Source organism: Daucus carota, chromosome 4, assembly GCF_001625215.2.
Source record: "Daucus carota subsp. sativus chromosome 4, DH1 v3.0, whole genome shotgun sequence".
NCBI lineage: Eukaryota > Viridiplantae > Streptophyta > Magnoliopsida > Apiales > Apiaceae > Daucus > Daucus carota.
The window spans coordinates 46,632,437-46,647,826 of record NC_030384.2 but is presented as its reverse complement, the minus strand read 5'-3'; the positions used below and the strand labels follow the sequence as shown (position 1 = coordinate 46,647,826).

Here is a 15,390-nt window from a genome sequence, read left to right as displayed (position 1 = left end):
TCTCCAGCCCAGCTAGGACCGGCCCAGACCGCCAATCTTGGCGTGCCGGTTACGGTTTCACCGGCGACGGTCCGGAAACCGCATGAACCGGCCCGAACCGTCCCGGCCCGCCCGTTTGGCCAGCTTGGTGTATACTTTATATACACACTATGCATGCAACTCTTATTTAAACTCCAAATTTCGCCCAACTCTTTTGACATTCTCACCAGGAAAACAGATATAAATATCATCGTCCGTTCGTCCTCACTCTAAATCATCAACCACTGACACTAGTATCTTCTTTCACCTTCTTTCTTTTACACACACTCATACACACAGTCATGGAGTTAGATATATACTTCAAGCTTATAGTAAGCTTGGCTTTGGGATACGTGGTGGTGACAGCCTGGAAACTACTCAACTGGATTTGGATCAGGCCCAAGAGGCTGGAAAAGATTCTGAGGAATCAGGGCTTCAAAGGAAACCCTTACAGGCTTTTGTATGGGGACGTTAAAGAAGTCGCTGCCGCTGGAAAAGAGGCCAGGTCCAAGCCCATCAGTTTGTCTGACGATATTATACCTCGCGTTACTCCTGCTATATTTACTGCTATTAGTAAACACGGTACGTGTTTTCAAGTGCATATATGTGAATATATAATATAATATTGGTAAACCTTTCCGTAACACATTTAGGTTCAAGAGAAAGGTAATTTATCCTTGTCAAGCTTAAATGGACAAACTTATATACAGATATAAAATCTGGGTGTTTGGTTCGTGGGTTTTATAAAATTTGTCTATTCCAAACTCATACCTAATGTTTGGTTGGGAAAAACAAATTCTGAAACACATACCTTAAACTTCCAAGATATGAGTTTTTGATACCAAGGAGAGAGGTGGGTATGAGATGAAGGTATGAGATGCATTTATTTTTTATTTTTTATCTCTATTTAAGTAATGAAATATTAATGTTTGATATAAAATTAAATTAATGATGCAATAATATATGACAATAATAATTTTATTAATATTTTTAATTAATATATATTAATAACTTATTTTTTTATAAAAATTGTATATATTGATTCGAGCACTCAGCCAAACTCATGATATCAGATATTGATACCTCAAACCCATACCAGTTCCGAGGCGTCATGTGATTAGTAATTGGAAATTAGCCCATCTACTGTACTACTAGGTCTTGAGAGCATTAAGAAAAGGTGATTTAAGAAAAGGTGATTTATTTCTCCAGGTATTTTTGCTCTCACTCTTTAAAGTTGTTAAACACAAATTCTTTCTTTAAGAATGTTTCATCAGGGAATTAGCAAAAGATTTCTTATTGTTAATCAAGAAGGTTTCTATGCTTGAGTTTTCAGTAGGAACCCTTGCTTGAGTCCCAGCAAAGCATGTGTGATTTTTTCATCTTAATTTTCCATAAATAGTAAACTCTACCCTTACAAAGTTGTTTACTACAAAAGCATGTGCTTTATACTTTGTTGCAGGCAAGAAGTCATTTCTGTGGCTAGGGCCGCGACCAGAGGTCTACATCACGGACCCTGATCTTATAAAAGAGGCCTTAAATAAGACCTCTATCTTCCAGAAAACCAGGGGAGGTAATCCTTTATTCAAGTTGCTCGCATGTGGACTTGTGAGTGCTGAGGGTGAGACATGGGCCGAACACCGGAAAATTATGAATCCTGCTTTCCATCTTGACAAGTCAAAGGTCATGCCTGTAGCTATCTTGGCTCGAAGTTGTAGATGCTGTTTTTAAACGTTAAGTTGATTTGTTTTTGTTAGTAGAAATATGTTGATGATATATTTAGGTCTTTGCTCCAGGTGACTTTCTTTAGTATAGATGCAATTACATAACTTAATTCAAGTAAAAGAATTTTTGATCCGTTGCTCCATGATATAAAACCTAATTATAGTGTCATTTTTATCAGTACTATCTGAATGATAGTAAGTGCCAAGCAGGAAGATATTTTGTCATCAGTATTTGTTCTATTGTATCAACAACCATTGTCTTTCTTTTTTATGATGTATATAAACAGGATATGCTGCCAGCCATGTATTTAAGTTGTATTGAGATCATGAGCAAATGGGAGGCGATGGTTTCCACTGAGGGGCAATGCGAGGTGGATGTATGGCCTGATTTGGGAACTCTAACAGCTGATGTCATCTCACGGACAGCCTTTGGGAGTAGCTATGCAGAAGGGAGACAAATATTTCAACTACTGAAAGAACAAGGAGGGCTGCTCATGCAAGATGTACAAACATTGTACCTCCCAGGAATGAGGTTTTTATTCCTCATCTCTGTTTTTGCAAGTTGTATAAAATCTTCTGGTGTTTCATCTACTAGGGTTGATATTTATTAGAATCTTTTAAATGTAGATTTTTGCCAACCAAAAGAATGAAAAGGATGAGGCAGATTGAGAGTGAGGTGAGATCTGCACTGAGGTCTATGATTAACAAGCGGTTGCTGGCAATGAAAGTAGAAGAGTATATTCATGACAATTTGTTGGGTTTATTATTGAAATCAAATTCTGAAGAAATCAAAGAAAACAAAAATATGAAATGTGGAATGTCTGTGGATGAGGTTATCGAAGAGTGTAAGTTATTCTATTATGCTGGACAAGAGACAACCTCAAATCTACTTACCTGGGCTATGGTTCTATTGAGTCAACATTCAGATTGGCAAGAGCGCGCCAGAGAAGAGGTTTTTCAGGTCTTTGGAAAGGATAAACCAGATCTTGATGGAATGAATCACCTCAAACTTGTAAGTTTTATTATAAGCACTTGGTAACGTATTTAACAAAGTTGTCAACTTGCAAGTATGAACTTTTTTCAGTGTTTATCAAATATTATGATGTATAATATGATAGCAGAAAAGGGTCAATAATTTGTATATTGACAAAGGTACATGTCGGACTAGTGCTTTATATGTCTTTGTTCTGCAGGTTAATATGATTTTGCTTGAGAGTCTAAGATTATACCCACCCGCAGTTTTCCTAAATCGTGCTGTATATCAAGATGTCAAATTAGGAGAGATATTTCTACCGGCTGGAGTTACAGTGCAGCTACCTATCATCCTAATGCATCATGACATAGATATATGGGGTGCTGATGCTAAGGAATTCAATCCGGATAGATTTTCTGAGGGCGTGTCAAAAGCAACAAAGGGAAAAGGAGTATATTTTCCATTTGGCTTAGGACCCCGGATTTGCATTGGACAGAATTTTGCAATGCTGGAAGCTAAAATGGCACTATCGTTGATCTTACAACGCTTTTCTTTTGTGCTTTCCCCATCCTATATTCACGCTCCTTACACAGTCCTAACTGTTCAACCTCAACATGGTGCAAACTTGATTCTAAAAGCACTATGAGAACCTGACATGTACGGGTAGCTGATGTTTGATTAGATGTTGGAATATAAACCTGGGATTGAGTAGCTTGTACTTTGCTTTGAAACTGTCTTTATACTTCATTGTCTGTAGCCTTGTTCGACTCTTCATTATAAATAATGGAAAATAAATCTTTGTCTGTGGTATCTTAGCCAAATGTATTTCGTTGTCTTTCTTAAGCTGTAATCTGCACCATTTGGTGTTAATTTGTCATTATCTTCCCTCCCAGCTATACAGCGTGGAAATTTGCTACATTCACCAGGTAGTGGAAACATATTTGTTTTTCTCCTTATTGGAGTACTTGTTTAACTTTATTGGTAGCCAAACATAGTTTTACATTGTGACACCTGAAAAGAACAGTTTATTTTAGAGTTGGAATTTTTGGGATTATTACTGAGAGCCTAAGTTGATGAAGGCAGCTCAGTTGATGGCTTTCTTCTGCACCTTGAGATACACCGTTGAGTTGTAGTGTGCCTCATCCGGATCATGGTCCATTAAAGAAAAGATCTCGGATGGTAGTAAACAATCCCCTCTCAAAGGATCTGATCCATAGCGAAATATAGCTGCTTTACATGAACAATCCATTAGACAAGCAATCTTACACCTGTTCACATTAGTATTGGCAATGCTGGAGATGAATTTAAAGTAAGTAACATCTTTGAGCTCCACAAAATCCTGATATTTTGAGGCAGAACAACTGAGAGGAGTTATTGCAGCACAACCAAGATTAGGATACTTCTCTTCTACTTGCCTAAAATATCGGACTCCACTGCTGCTGGCTCCAGGACAACTGCATTGTCCGTTTGAGCATATACTATATTTCCCACACACAAGAGGGTAACCACATTTACCTGAAAACCCTGTGAGAAGATCTGCTATAACCACCCACTGATCTTTCCATTCGTACACTCTCAAATGTCCATCGGGCTCAAATCTCATGTACTGTACTGATGATGCCGGGGGAATATCAAATATAGGAAATGACACGTTTTTCTCTGACGAATGTGGATAAAAACTAAGGCTTCCGTTCAGGAACTTCACAAGATTTGGCTTTTTACTCTTCACACTACTATAAAAATAACCATTGTAATAGTCCTGAGGGGGATCAGATTGTATATAGGCAAATACACCCTGATCATTCACAACAAAAGAGTACAAACCAAGTCCACTATTAGTCTTGGAAACACTTGCAATTAGTTTCTGCCCTTCCAAGAGCTTCTGTCCGGGAACCAAAGCATCTGTTGGATGATCAAAAGATTGCCAAACCACCTTCTCGTGTTTATTGAAGAGCACTAGATTTCCAGTGTCAGTTAAGTTCAAACCAGCAACAGATTTACCAGCAGTTTTAGTTGACCAGGCTATAGAACCATCAGCGTCGCGCAGCTCCAAGTCACCATCTGACATAAGCGTCAAAGTCGCGTTGATTTTAACAGGATGGTCTCGGTTAGCTGACCAGACAACTTGTGGGAATGAAACAGTAGGGGATACAATAAACGCGGCACTGTTTGTTTGAACAAGAAAGATGGCAAAGACATAAGAGTCGCATTTTCCATTACAGTAGAAGCCACAAGCAAATCTCTGGCCTAACGTTCCTCGTAAAAGAACGGGAATCACAGTTGATTTATCCCCAAACTGAATAGTACGTGGAGCAGAAGGATCATTGATCCATGAAGTACCAAGTTTTGCAGTTGGATAATCAAACTGCTTAGCTAAAATCAAATTTGGAGAATTAACAAAGAACAAGATTACAAAAAGAGGGCAAGCTGAAACCAAGTTGGAAGCCATCAATCTTACACAATACTTGGTACAAAATGTAAACGAAACAAGCAGGAGCCTCTATATAAAAGTAGGCCTGGGACTTTGTTCAACCATCTGCATCGGATAGCTTGTTTTGTATCAGCCCACAGCTGTAAAAGAATGAAATTATTAGCTGTAAAAAAGTAAAAACATGTCATGGACCGGAAAAAATTCCCAAATTTATTATCGAAATGCCATGTGGTGTCATTTATTTTTTTCTATTTATATGCATACAAACATACAAGACCCTTCTATTTCTAAAATACATGTCCAATCAATTTTTATCAACTAGACGTTCAGGAACAAATTCGGAACCGGGATTCCAATCAATTCTCATGTTCGATACATACCTAGGGACTTTGCCCATGCATTACTTTAAAAATATTAAATTGATACAAATAAAACTATTATTTTGGCACCGTATACATGTATGCAAACAAAGTTGCATAGGCTGAATATAGCAAACTTTGTTCGCAGACGCATGTAAACAACGCGTTACTCTTGGACGCTCCAGGCGAGAATGTGATGGCCCTGTTTTAAAGCAAAATATTAGCAGCTGATGATCAATTTATAATACTTAAAAAATTGTATTAAATAATTTTTTAATTAGATAAAGTTCCATTTTCATTGAAATTCAGAGTAGGAAGCTTCTTTGATTGAAGCAGATTCGGAGATAAAGAGGCCTCCACAACTTATTTAAACCAACAATTCAAATACAATGTATACAAGAAACTTCAAGCTATAAATTTTATTTTTGATACAAATGAGTAACTTGAGGTGTCCGACCATCTGACATCAAACGCAGGTTCCTTTATAGCGCTTTAAGAATCAAGTTTGCACCATGTTGGGGTTGAAGGGTTATGACTGCGTAGGGAGCATGTGTATAAGATGGCGATAGCAGAAAAGAGAAGTTCTGTAAGATCATTGCTATGGCCATTTTAGCTTCTAGCATTGCAAAATTTTGTCCAATGCATATTCGGGGTCCTGAGCTGAATGGGAAATATACGGTTTTTCCATTTGTTGCTTTTAACACACCGTCAGAAAATCTCCCAGGGTTGAATTCCTTTGCATCATCACCCCAAATCTCTTTGTCATGATGCATTAGGATGATAGGTAGATGCATTAAAACTCCAGCTGGGAGGGATATTTCTCCTAATTTAATATCTTCAAATGTAGCTCGAGTGAGTACAACTCCAGGTGGATATAATCTCAGAGTCTCAAGCAAAATCATATTGACCTGCATAATAAAAACATTTAAAATTCCGCTGCAGTATGTACCTACCTAGATTTAAAGTTCCATGTAATATGTTTTATATGTTTGTACTTAACAAAAAAAAACTTTCATCATACAGTTTTAACCAAGAGCATATCAGAGGGCTTACAACTTTAAGGTGATTCAACCCGTCAAGATCTGGTTTATTGCTTCCAAAAGCCTGCAAAACCTCTTCTCTAGCCCTTTCTTGCCAATATGAATGCTGACTCAATAAAATCATTGTCCAAACAAGAAGATTTGAGGTCGTCTCTTGTCCGGCAAAATAGAATAGCTTGCACTCTTCGATGACATCATCAACAGTCATTGCATATTTCATATTTTTGTTTTCTTTAATTTCTGCAGAGTTTGATTCCAACAATATACCTAACAAGTCATCATGAAAACACTCCCCTGCTTGCATTGCCTTCAAACGCTTGCTAATAATAGTTGTGAGTGCAGCTCTCACTTCATTGCTTATCTCCATCATCCTTCTATTTCTTTTGGTTGGCAAATATCTAAGTTTAACAAGTTTAAGAAAAATTAATTCAAGTAAAGGGAATGCCAGAAGATAAATTTAATAAAGAAACAGAATAAAGAAAGAAATAAGAACCTCATTCCTGGGAGGTACAATGTTTGTGCAGCTTGCATCACTAGCTCTGCTTGTTCTTTCTGTAGTTGAAATATCTTTCTACCTTCTGCGTAGCTACTTCCAAAGGCTGTGCGTGATATGACATCACTCGTTAGGGTCTCTAAATAAGGCCATACATCCAACTCGCACTGCCCCTCTGTAGAAACCATCACCTTCCATTTACTCATGATATCACTGCAGCTCAAATACATGGCTGGCAGCATATCCTGTTTATATACATCATAAGAAAGAAACATTATAGTCGTAAATACCACATAGCGACCACTGGCAAGTTATCTACTCAGTCTGACACCTAGCATGAATTAAATAATCCTAGTCCACCTACTAATAAAAGATCAACAATTTTTTTACGAACCAAGAGAAAGTTTATCATCCAAATTGCAAACAAAAGCAATTACAACTTAATTTTCAATAAGCACTCTTCTGAAACTTAGAAAAATATCCTGCGTGAGTGTTCCACATGAAATTTAACTGTACTAATTCAATTACAAAACATCACTGTATTGTAGAGAAACTAGTATGGGGATAACCTTTAACTTTTCCAGACGGAAAGCAGGATTCATGATTTTCCTGTGTTCGGTCCATTTATCACCCTCAGCACTTAGAAGTCCACTTGCGATTAACTTTGTTAAAGGGTTGCCTCCCCTTGGCTTCTTGAAGTTATTAAATTTATTCAAAACCTCTTTTATAAGATCAGGGTCCGTGATGTAGACTAATGGTTTTGGTCCCAGCCATAAAAATGACTTCTTTCCTGCAAGAAAGTATAGTATGGTGCTGTTATTGGCATTTGGAAACTACAATAAAATGGTATAAGAATTCATATGCAGTACTTAAATGAAGACATGTTTATTATTTTTGGATTGAGATTGAGTAATTTGATGGAGAGACCACTTCAAGGCTCTTGACTACTATTTAATCATTCCTAAAGTTGCCTCCACAGGAGAATAAAATACTACTCCCTCCGTCCATTTTTATCTGTCCATTTTGGGAAAAAAAACACATACCAAGGAATAATTGATTGTATAAACTTTTTCATTAAATACCTCTAATTAATATCTTGAAAATGGTGGAATACCCCTACTTTATGTCTTGAAAACATGAATTCAACCAAGTTTTAAATAAGTCAAGCCTTGAAAATTGAAATTATGAAGATATATTTGAAAAACTATCATTAAATTAGTTTTGAAAGTATAAATGGACAGATAAATAGGGACAAATTTTTACTTCTAAAGTGGACAGATAAATAGGGACGGAGGGAGTATGTAATTTTGTTACCGATGAAGTGGGAATGGGATTGTTATTCCCGATTCTCATTCCCATCTGTCATCAAAACCAGGATGATAGATGGGAATGAGAATCGGGAATACAATAAGAGGTATAATAATGAGTATCTAAAAAGTGCGGAATGAGAATAACAATAAGAGGTATGTTGAGTATCCTAAAGAGTGGGGAAGGAATAATTTATCTATGAAATGGGAATGAGATTCCCTCCGTGCACAAAATAGTTAATCCAAACACATACATGATACATATGACAGGTTCCGATTTTTGTTAATCAGACTCATTAAACATGAACCAAATGCCCAATTATTAACATGTTGATCAAAAACATCATCCACACAAGTAAATAACAACGTTGACCCATACAAGTAAATAAAGAGTAAGAGGGAAGAAATTGGTCACCATGTTTACTCATAGCCATATGCACAGTTGGGGCTGCAAGGGGCAGAAAATCATCAGAAAGACTGATGGGCTTGGATCTTGCTAGCTTCTTAGCAGCAGCAAGTTCTTTCATGTCTCCATACAAAAGCTTGTAAGAGCTACCTTTGAAGCCCTGATTTCTCAGTATTTTTTCCAGCCTTTTGGGCTTGATCCAAACCCAGTTAAGTAATCTCCATGCTATCACCACCACATATGCCAAAAACAAGCTTCCTGTCACCTTCAAGTATATATCTAACTCCATAACTCAGTGAGTGTTTCTGAGAAAGATGGTGTGAACAAGCAAGATCCTTTTGTGATTGCTTAATGATGATATTCTTATCCGGCTCTGGCTCCTTGTGGTCAACAGATTCTGAATTTTGTTGTTATCACTTCTATATATCAATGTAGGTGTCTTTTTGTTAATTAACAGATTCACCCACTTTTTGTCATTAATAAAATTCGAAACCTCAACACAACATGTTAGAACAAGAGGTCAGCATTCAAGTAGATTCTTCCTTTTTTATATTATATGTCTATCTTTGGTTCAATTTTTAATACTCCCTCCGTCTCTTAATACTTTTCCCATTTGTCCTTTTCTTAATACTTTTCCCATTTGTCCTTTTCACGTTTGCCAATGCACACTTTTAATCATTAATATCTTTAGTTGCGTATTAATATTAAATATAAAAATTTCACCATATTAAAGTACTCATGAATACGAATCCAACAAGATCACTCATGACTATATTTAGTCGCGTAAATTAGTAATTTGTCTCATGTTATGAACAGTCCCGACATTTCAAACGAGAAAAGTAAATAGAAACGGAGGGAGTAAGGTTTTCTTTTAATATTTCTTGAAAGACAATATTCTGGGAGAACAATACGAGGATGAGTATCGAATTGGTATTTTAATAGATATATATAATTCATTAATTTTAATGGATTATATATGATATTGATTTATGCGGATTTTGATAAAATGTTGTATAATTGATATATTTTTTTCTTTTGGATTTAGAGAGTCTATTCAATTAAGATTTTAAAAGATATCGTTATAAAATCTGAGTATATTCAATTCGGATTTTAAAAAAATATCAGAATTTTGGGATATTCAATTATAATTTTAAATTATGTCACAAAATTTGGTTGAATTCAATTAAGATTTTAAATTATATTTTAAAATATGATGGTATTCAATTAGGATTATTTAAAATTCAAATGTTGATGATTTTTTTGAACTTCATGAAATGATAAATTTTGTGAGATTTTTCGATGTATTTAAAGATATTTGAAATTCCACTAAAATTTATGAAATTTTAAAATATTATGCTTGAATTCTAAAAAATTTTATAAACTCGATGACATTTTATCTAAAATGATACAATACATTAAAATCCACAAACTATTTTAATATATTAAAATCTTTTGAATACACACCCTTAAGTGCGATACTTGAATATATCATGAACTTGGTGAGGTTCCAAAAATTTTAAAATACACTCAACAATCCTGTAAAATTCATTATTTTATAAAATTCAAAAAAAATATATCAACATTTCAATACCATCATATTTTAATATGAATTTTAAATAATCTCGATTTAATATCATCAAATTTTTAAACAAAATTTAAAATTCTGATTAAATACGATTAGATTTTTGTAACATAATTAAAAATTTTAATTGAATATCTAAAGATTGTGATATACATTTTAGAGAGTAATTTACAGATATCAAATTGGGTACAAATGATTCAATTGGGAGAAAAATGCATATACACAATTCATTATTATTGTTTAAATTATAATTGATAAATATGTATCATTTTGCATCCAATTCAACATTTATAATATTTTATTTTCTAAAATTCGAATTGTATACGTTTGAAATTGATAAATAATTCATTTTCAGAAATTCCAACCGAATACCGAACGTAATCCTCAGTTGTTTTGATTTATCGATGAACGAGATGGGTTGACTATTATGATTTGAGAATTTGAAGTATTTGAGAACTATTCTTTTCATAATCTCTGAAGTTCAAGATAAATCTCATTCTCATTTTTCTCATATATTATTTATATTTACTTTCAATGTATTTTGATGTTCTATTGTTACTGTTTAGTTTATTTTTTTAACCATTATTGTTTAAATTTTTGTTTTAGTTCAAAATTAATGCTTATATAATAGTTTTTGTTATTATCCCTTTCCGAAACTATTTATTACATTGAAATCCATTGGAAAGTTCAAATTAATTATACTATATGTGGATAGAAGTCAAAGAGAAATTAAATTTGTCTTGGGATCGACTTTGTTTAATATGAAATTTATTTAAACATTAGATATGTATATAATTATATATTTATAATATAGTATATAATTATATATTTTAATGTAGACATAAAATATTAATATATAGATGTTTTTTTTGACAGGAATTAATATATAGATGACCAATAATATTATTATTATTAATAATAATAAATATGACACTGACTTGAAAGCTATAAAATTTTCAAACATTATTGGAATGAATGGGAATACTTCATTGACCAGATTTTGGATAACAAAACAATCGTATTTAATAAAGTTTTTTCTAAAATATAATATATGAAATTTTAATAATTGGATTATACGATCACCACATATTTGAAACAAGAGCAATAATCGAGGAAAATAATTTACTATAATAAAATCAAATATCTGTCCTCGAGGAAAGGGTTTTTCTTAAAGATTCTCATAAAATATAATTAATAAATTGTTTTAAATTTTTAGAATAAAAAATTAATACTTAAAAATTTTATATCGAACAAGAAACTTTTTGAATTTATAAACCTATAGCATCTTGAAAATAGTGACAAGAATTTAAAAAAAGGTTTAAGAAAATGTATGGACCAGTATCAGCATACGTGGTACTGAATATAGACATGGGGTAATGGTCCTCCAATCATAGAACTGCTAGCCAAAAGATTGATTTCTTTCATGTGGTCTCTGAGTTTGTAGCAATTATTTATAACATCCATGATCCATCTCAGCTTCAACACCTTTCTGCCTTATTTAAATCTAGCTATGCCCCGAGATATATTCATATAATTATCTTTATTTAATATGTTATATCTATTAAAGTTAATATTTTATTTTAATATTTTAATATTATATAATATTAAGTGTTATAATATTATCTTATTATTTAACAATTTTTCACCTGTTTTTCAGCCAAAAATTATTGTTGCTGTTTGTAACAACAATGCCAAACAATACCTAAATATCAAGCATGGCTGCGTCAATTTTATTTGTCTGTTTATTTATCTGTCATGCTTCTGATCATCTCCTACACATATTTGACTGTTGTTGCTTATAAAAAAAAAAAAATTGTACTTCAACGTTAGCAGTTGCTTATATTGTTATTAAATTAAGTCTGCTCACTTTCAATATTTCACTTTTACTTTTGTGTTCAACACCGGAAAGAAACAGTAAATTAGGAAATTTAATTTGAAACATGTTTTCAATTTTTGAAAGTATGCAAATTTCGGAATATGTTTTTTTACTCTTGAAACAGTATACACTATACTGGACCAAGTGCTTTGGATCTGTGGAGGACCTGGTTTCTAAACGTGGAATTATTACTCGTAGGCCCAATGAAAGTGGTGGAGGCCTCCGCCATGTTCCCCGTGATCAAAAGTTAAAAGTTTTTATTCAAGAAAAAAGAAAAAAGTTAAAAGTTCAAAATTAAAATACTCTGATTACTATAATTCAAAATCGTAATGGCAGTGTAACTAATATCGGATTTTGCTGATGTAATTTATTTATATTTTTTCTTGAAATGATGATTATATTTTTCTTTTACAATTCGGTCAGTGACGCGGTCAAAATTGCTTAAAACTAGTGGTCGCTAAATACATTTTCCATGTGCACCGTCCGTGAGAAACGTGTTTAATTACATAGGCGCCCACAGGTAATCCAAAATGATAAAGGATCTTATCATCCTTATGGATATATTATATGGATAAATGATGACTATACATATATATATATATATATATATATATATATATATATATATATTTTAAAGCATACATATTATATTTTAAAACTTTCGGTTTAAGCATCATGTAGTAAAAAATTTCGGTCAAATATTTAAATTATGCATAAATTTCATAGAAGATTATACAATTAGTTTTGTTAAATTTTTTAGAAATGATGTAATAATTGATGTGACATTAATCTTAACAACAAATTCACTATTTAGTTTTTTGCCATTTGCTAAATAGACTATATCTTTTTCAAAAATTATAATTTAACTAAATTTAGAAAGGAAAGTTTAATTATGAAATACATATATTATATATCTCTATCGATACAAGCACATCTGATATCACATTTATTAATCATTTTATCCCCCTAAATTATATTCCACCTGTCTGCTATAGTGCGCTATATTTGACATATAAACCAGTCAAAACAACCATACACCAAAATATCCATTTGTATTACTCTCTCCGTCCCACTTCTTTTATCCTATTTGATTTTTTGTGATCAAATTGACCAAACTTTGACCGATAATAAATAATTATTAGTGTATGAAATCTAAAAATTGAAAAATACATTTTATAGTATAATAAATGTAGATTCTAGTAATATATTTTTTATAATTTTTTTTCAATTATTTGATATATGTAAAATTCAATCAATTTGATCCCAAAAAATCAAACGAATAGGGAAGGAGGGAGTAGGTTATTAGAAGGATGTTGTTATTGCGCCTTTCATATTTTCTTTCTTCCACAGCTGGTGTAAAACAAAACAGTGATCAAGACCAATGTCTACTTATTGAGGTTTCCACTTGTTTGTCTTCCAACTTTGTGTGGAGCTAATGGCTTTCAACTTAGTTTCCACTTGTCTTGTTTTCTTAATCTTGTTCATACACAATTCTCCAAGTCTAGTATGTGCTCAACCCTTTGATTATCCTACAGCAAAACTCTCTACCACATGGATCAATGATCCTTCTGCTCCACATTCTGTTCAATTTGGCGATGGTTCAACTGTTAGAGCCATTCTTATAAGAGGAACATTAGGCCAAAGATTTGCCTGTGGCTTCTACTGTAATGGAAAATGTGACTCTTATCTTTTGGCCATCTTTCTTGTTCAGACAAACAGTGCCTCAATGATTGTTTCACCTACTGTTTCATTCCCACAAGTTGTCTGGTCAGCCAACCGAGACCATCCTGTTAAAATCAATGCCACTCTGAAGCTCACATCAGATGGTGACTTGGTGCTGCGAGACGCTGATGGTTCTGTAGCCTGGTCTACAAAAACTGCTGGTAAATCTGTTGCTGGTTTGGCCTTAACTGACACTGGAAATCTAGTACTTCACAGTAAACGCAAGGCGGTGGTTTGGCAATCTTTTGATCATCCAACTGATGCTTTGGTCCCGGGGCAGACGCTCACTGATGGGCAGAAACTTATTTCAAGTGTTTCCAAGACGGATAGTAGAGTTAGTATATACTCTTTTCTTGTGAATGATGAGGGTGTATTTGCTTATATACAGTCCAATCCTCCCCAGAACTATTACACTAACTATGTGACTACTTCAGAGCAGAGTAAAAAGCCTAGTTATGTCAAGTTCCTCAATGGAAGCCTTGGCATTTATCCTCATTCATGGAAACAGGCGCCACTAGAAATATTTGCCATTCCACCAGCATCATCAGTGCAATACATGAGACTGGAATTCGACGGGCATTTGAGGGTTTACGAATGGAAAGAGAAATGGAAGGTTATAGCAGATCTTCTCACAGGGTTTTCAGGTAAATGTACTTACCCTCTGGTGTGTGGAAAATATGGTATATGCTCCAGTGGGAAATGTAGTTGTCCTGGATTAAGCAGCAGTGGAGTCCAATATTTCAGAGAGGTGCAAGAAAAGCATCCTAATCTTGGTTGTGCTGAAATAACTCCTCTGAATTGCTCTGCTTCAAAATATCAGGATTTATTAGAGCTTAAGGATGTCGATTACTTTTCATCTAATAATTTCACCATGTCCAATATTGATGTGAAAACGTGTAAGAGTGCTTGTGTGAAGGATTGTTCCTGTAAAGCAGCTATATTTCGTGATGGACCGGATCCTCCTAGCAGGGAATGTCTACTACTGTCTGAGGTTTTTTCTTTACAGGTCCATGATCCGAAAGATACAGAAAACAAGTTAACAGCGTATCTGAAGGTGCAGAAGAAGGCCATCAAATGACCTGCCTTCATCAACTAAGCTTGCTTGTAATCAAAAATGAACAAACTCTTGAAGAAATTGTTCTTTTCAAGTGTATCATTATGTTTGGTTATCTAATAAAGGAAAAAATATTGTCTTCCCATTACTTATCCAATAACTTGCAGGTTTTACACATACAATACAGGTTCTCTAACATAAGAATAAGATATGGGCTAGCAACATATTTTAGCATGACTTTTTCAAAAAGAATTTTTAGATTTGTTTTCGTTCTAAAGACAAGCATAATTATCTTAGAAAAGGTCAGAATTGTACTAAAGACAAACATGAAATATAAGAAAGCAAGAACAATTTGAAAATGGTTAAAATTAATAATCAAAACACAAATGGCTCACAGAGGAAATACCC

General features: G+C 33.8%; 4 protein-coding genes across 4 annotated transcripts; 2 read left to right on the top strand and 2 right to left on the bottom strand.

Annotated features, from left to right (window-relative positions):
- The first annotated feature begins 244 nt into the window (after positions 1-244).
- On the top strand, positions 245-3,522 carry LOC108218415 (cytochrome P450 CYP72A219-like). Its single transcript, XM_017391339.2, has 5 exons — positions 245-600; positions 1,478-1,698; positions 2,027-2,271; positions 2,367-2,751; positions 2,933-3,522. The coding sequence occupies exons 1-5, from the start codon at positions 321-323 to the stop codon at positions 3,356-3,358; spliced, it is 1,557 nt and encodes a 518-aa protein (XP_017246828.1). The 5' UTR covers positions 245-320; the 3' UTR covers positions 3,359-3,522.
- A 274-nt stretch (positions 3,523-3,796) lies between these two features.
- On the bottom strand, positions 3,797-5,161 carry LOC108217473 (epidermis-specific secreted glycoprotein EP1-like). The gene has a single exon (XM_017390302.1). The coding sequence runs from the start codon at positions 5,159-5,161 to the stop codon at positions 3,797-3,799; it is 1,365 nt and encodes a 454-aa protein (XP_017245791.1).
- A 678-nt stretch (positions 5,162-5,839) lies between these two features.
- Positions 5,840-9,272, bottom strand: LOC108219329 (cytochrome P450 CYP72A219-like). The gene is made up of 5 exons (XM_017392715.2): positions 8,758-9,272; positions 7,605-7,825; positions 7,036-7,280; positions 6,556-6,940; positions 5,840-6,410 (listed from the first exon to the last, which is right to left on the bottom strand). The coding sequence occupies exons 1-5, from the start codon at positions 9,035-9,037 to the stop codon at positions 5,985-5,987; spliced, it is 1,557 nt and encodes a 518-aa protein (XP_017248204.1). The 5' UTR covers positions 9,038-9,272; the 3' UTR covers positions 5,840-5,984.
- Positions 9,273-13,544: 4,272 nt separating this feature from the next.
- LOC108216472 (EP1-like glycoprotein 2) lies at positions 13,545-15,127 on the top strand. Its single transcript, XM_017389237.2, has one exon. The coding sequence runs from the start codon at positions 13,642-13,644 to the stop codon at positions 15,004-15,006; it is 1,365 nt and encodes a 454-aa protein (XP_017244726.1). The 5' UTR covers positions 13,545-13,641; the 3' UTR covers positions 15,007-15,127.
- Positions 15,128-15,390: the final 263 nt, after the last annotated feature.

Coding starts and splice junctions, on each gene's coding strand:
- LOC108218415 (XM_017391339.2), top strand. CDS start 321: ATGGAGTTAGATATATACTTCAAGCTTATAGTAAGCTTGGCTTTGGGA. Junction 2,272..2,366: donor TTGTACCTCCCAGGAATGAG/GTTTTTATTCCT, acceptor TTTTAAATGTAG/ATTTTTGCCAACCAAAAGAA. Junction 2,752..2,932: donor GAATGAATCACCTCAAACTT/GTAAGTTTTATT, acceptor TTTGTTCTGCAG/GTTAATATGATTTTGCTTGA.
- LOC108217473 (XM_017390302.1), bottom strand. CDS start 5,161: ATGGCTTCCAACTTGGTTTCAGCTTGCCCTCTTTTTGTAATCTTGTTC.
- LOC108219329 (XM_017392715.2), bottom strand. CDS start 9,037: ATGGAGTTAGATATATACTTGAAGGTGACAGGAAGCTTGTTTTTGGCA. Junction 6,941..7,035: donor TTGTACCTCCCAGGAATGAG/GTTCTTATTTCT, acceptor TGTTAAACTTAG/ATATTTGCCAACCAAAAGAA. Junction 6,411..6,555: donor GGTTGAATCACCTTAAAGTT/GTAAGCCCTCTG, acceptor TTTATTATGCAG/GTCAATATGATTTTGCTTGA.
- LOC108216472 (XM_017389237.2), top strand. CDS start 13,642: ATGGCTTTCAACTTAGTTTCCACTTGTCTTGTTTTCTTAATCTTGTTC.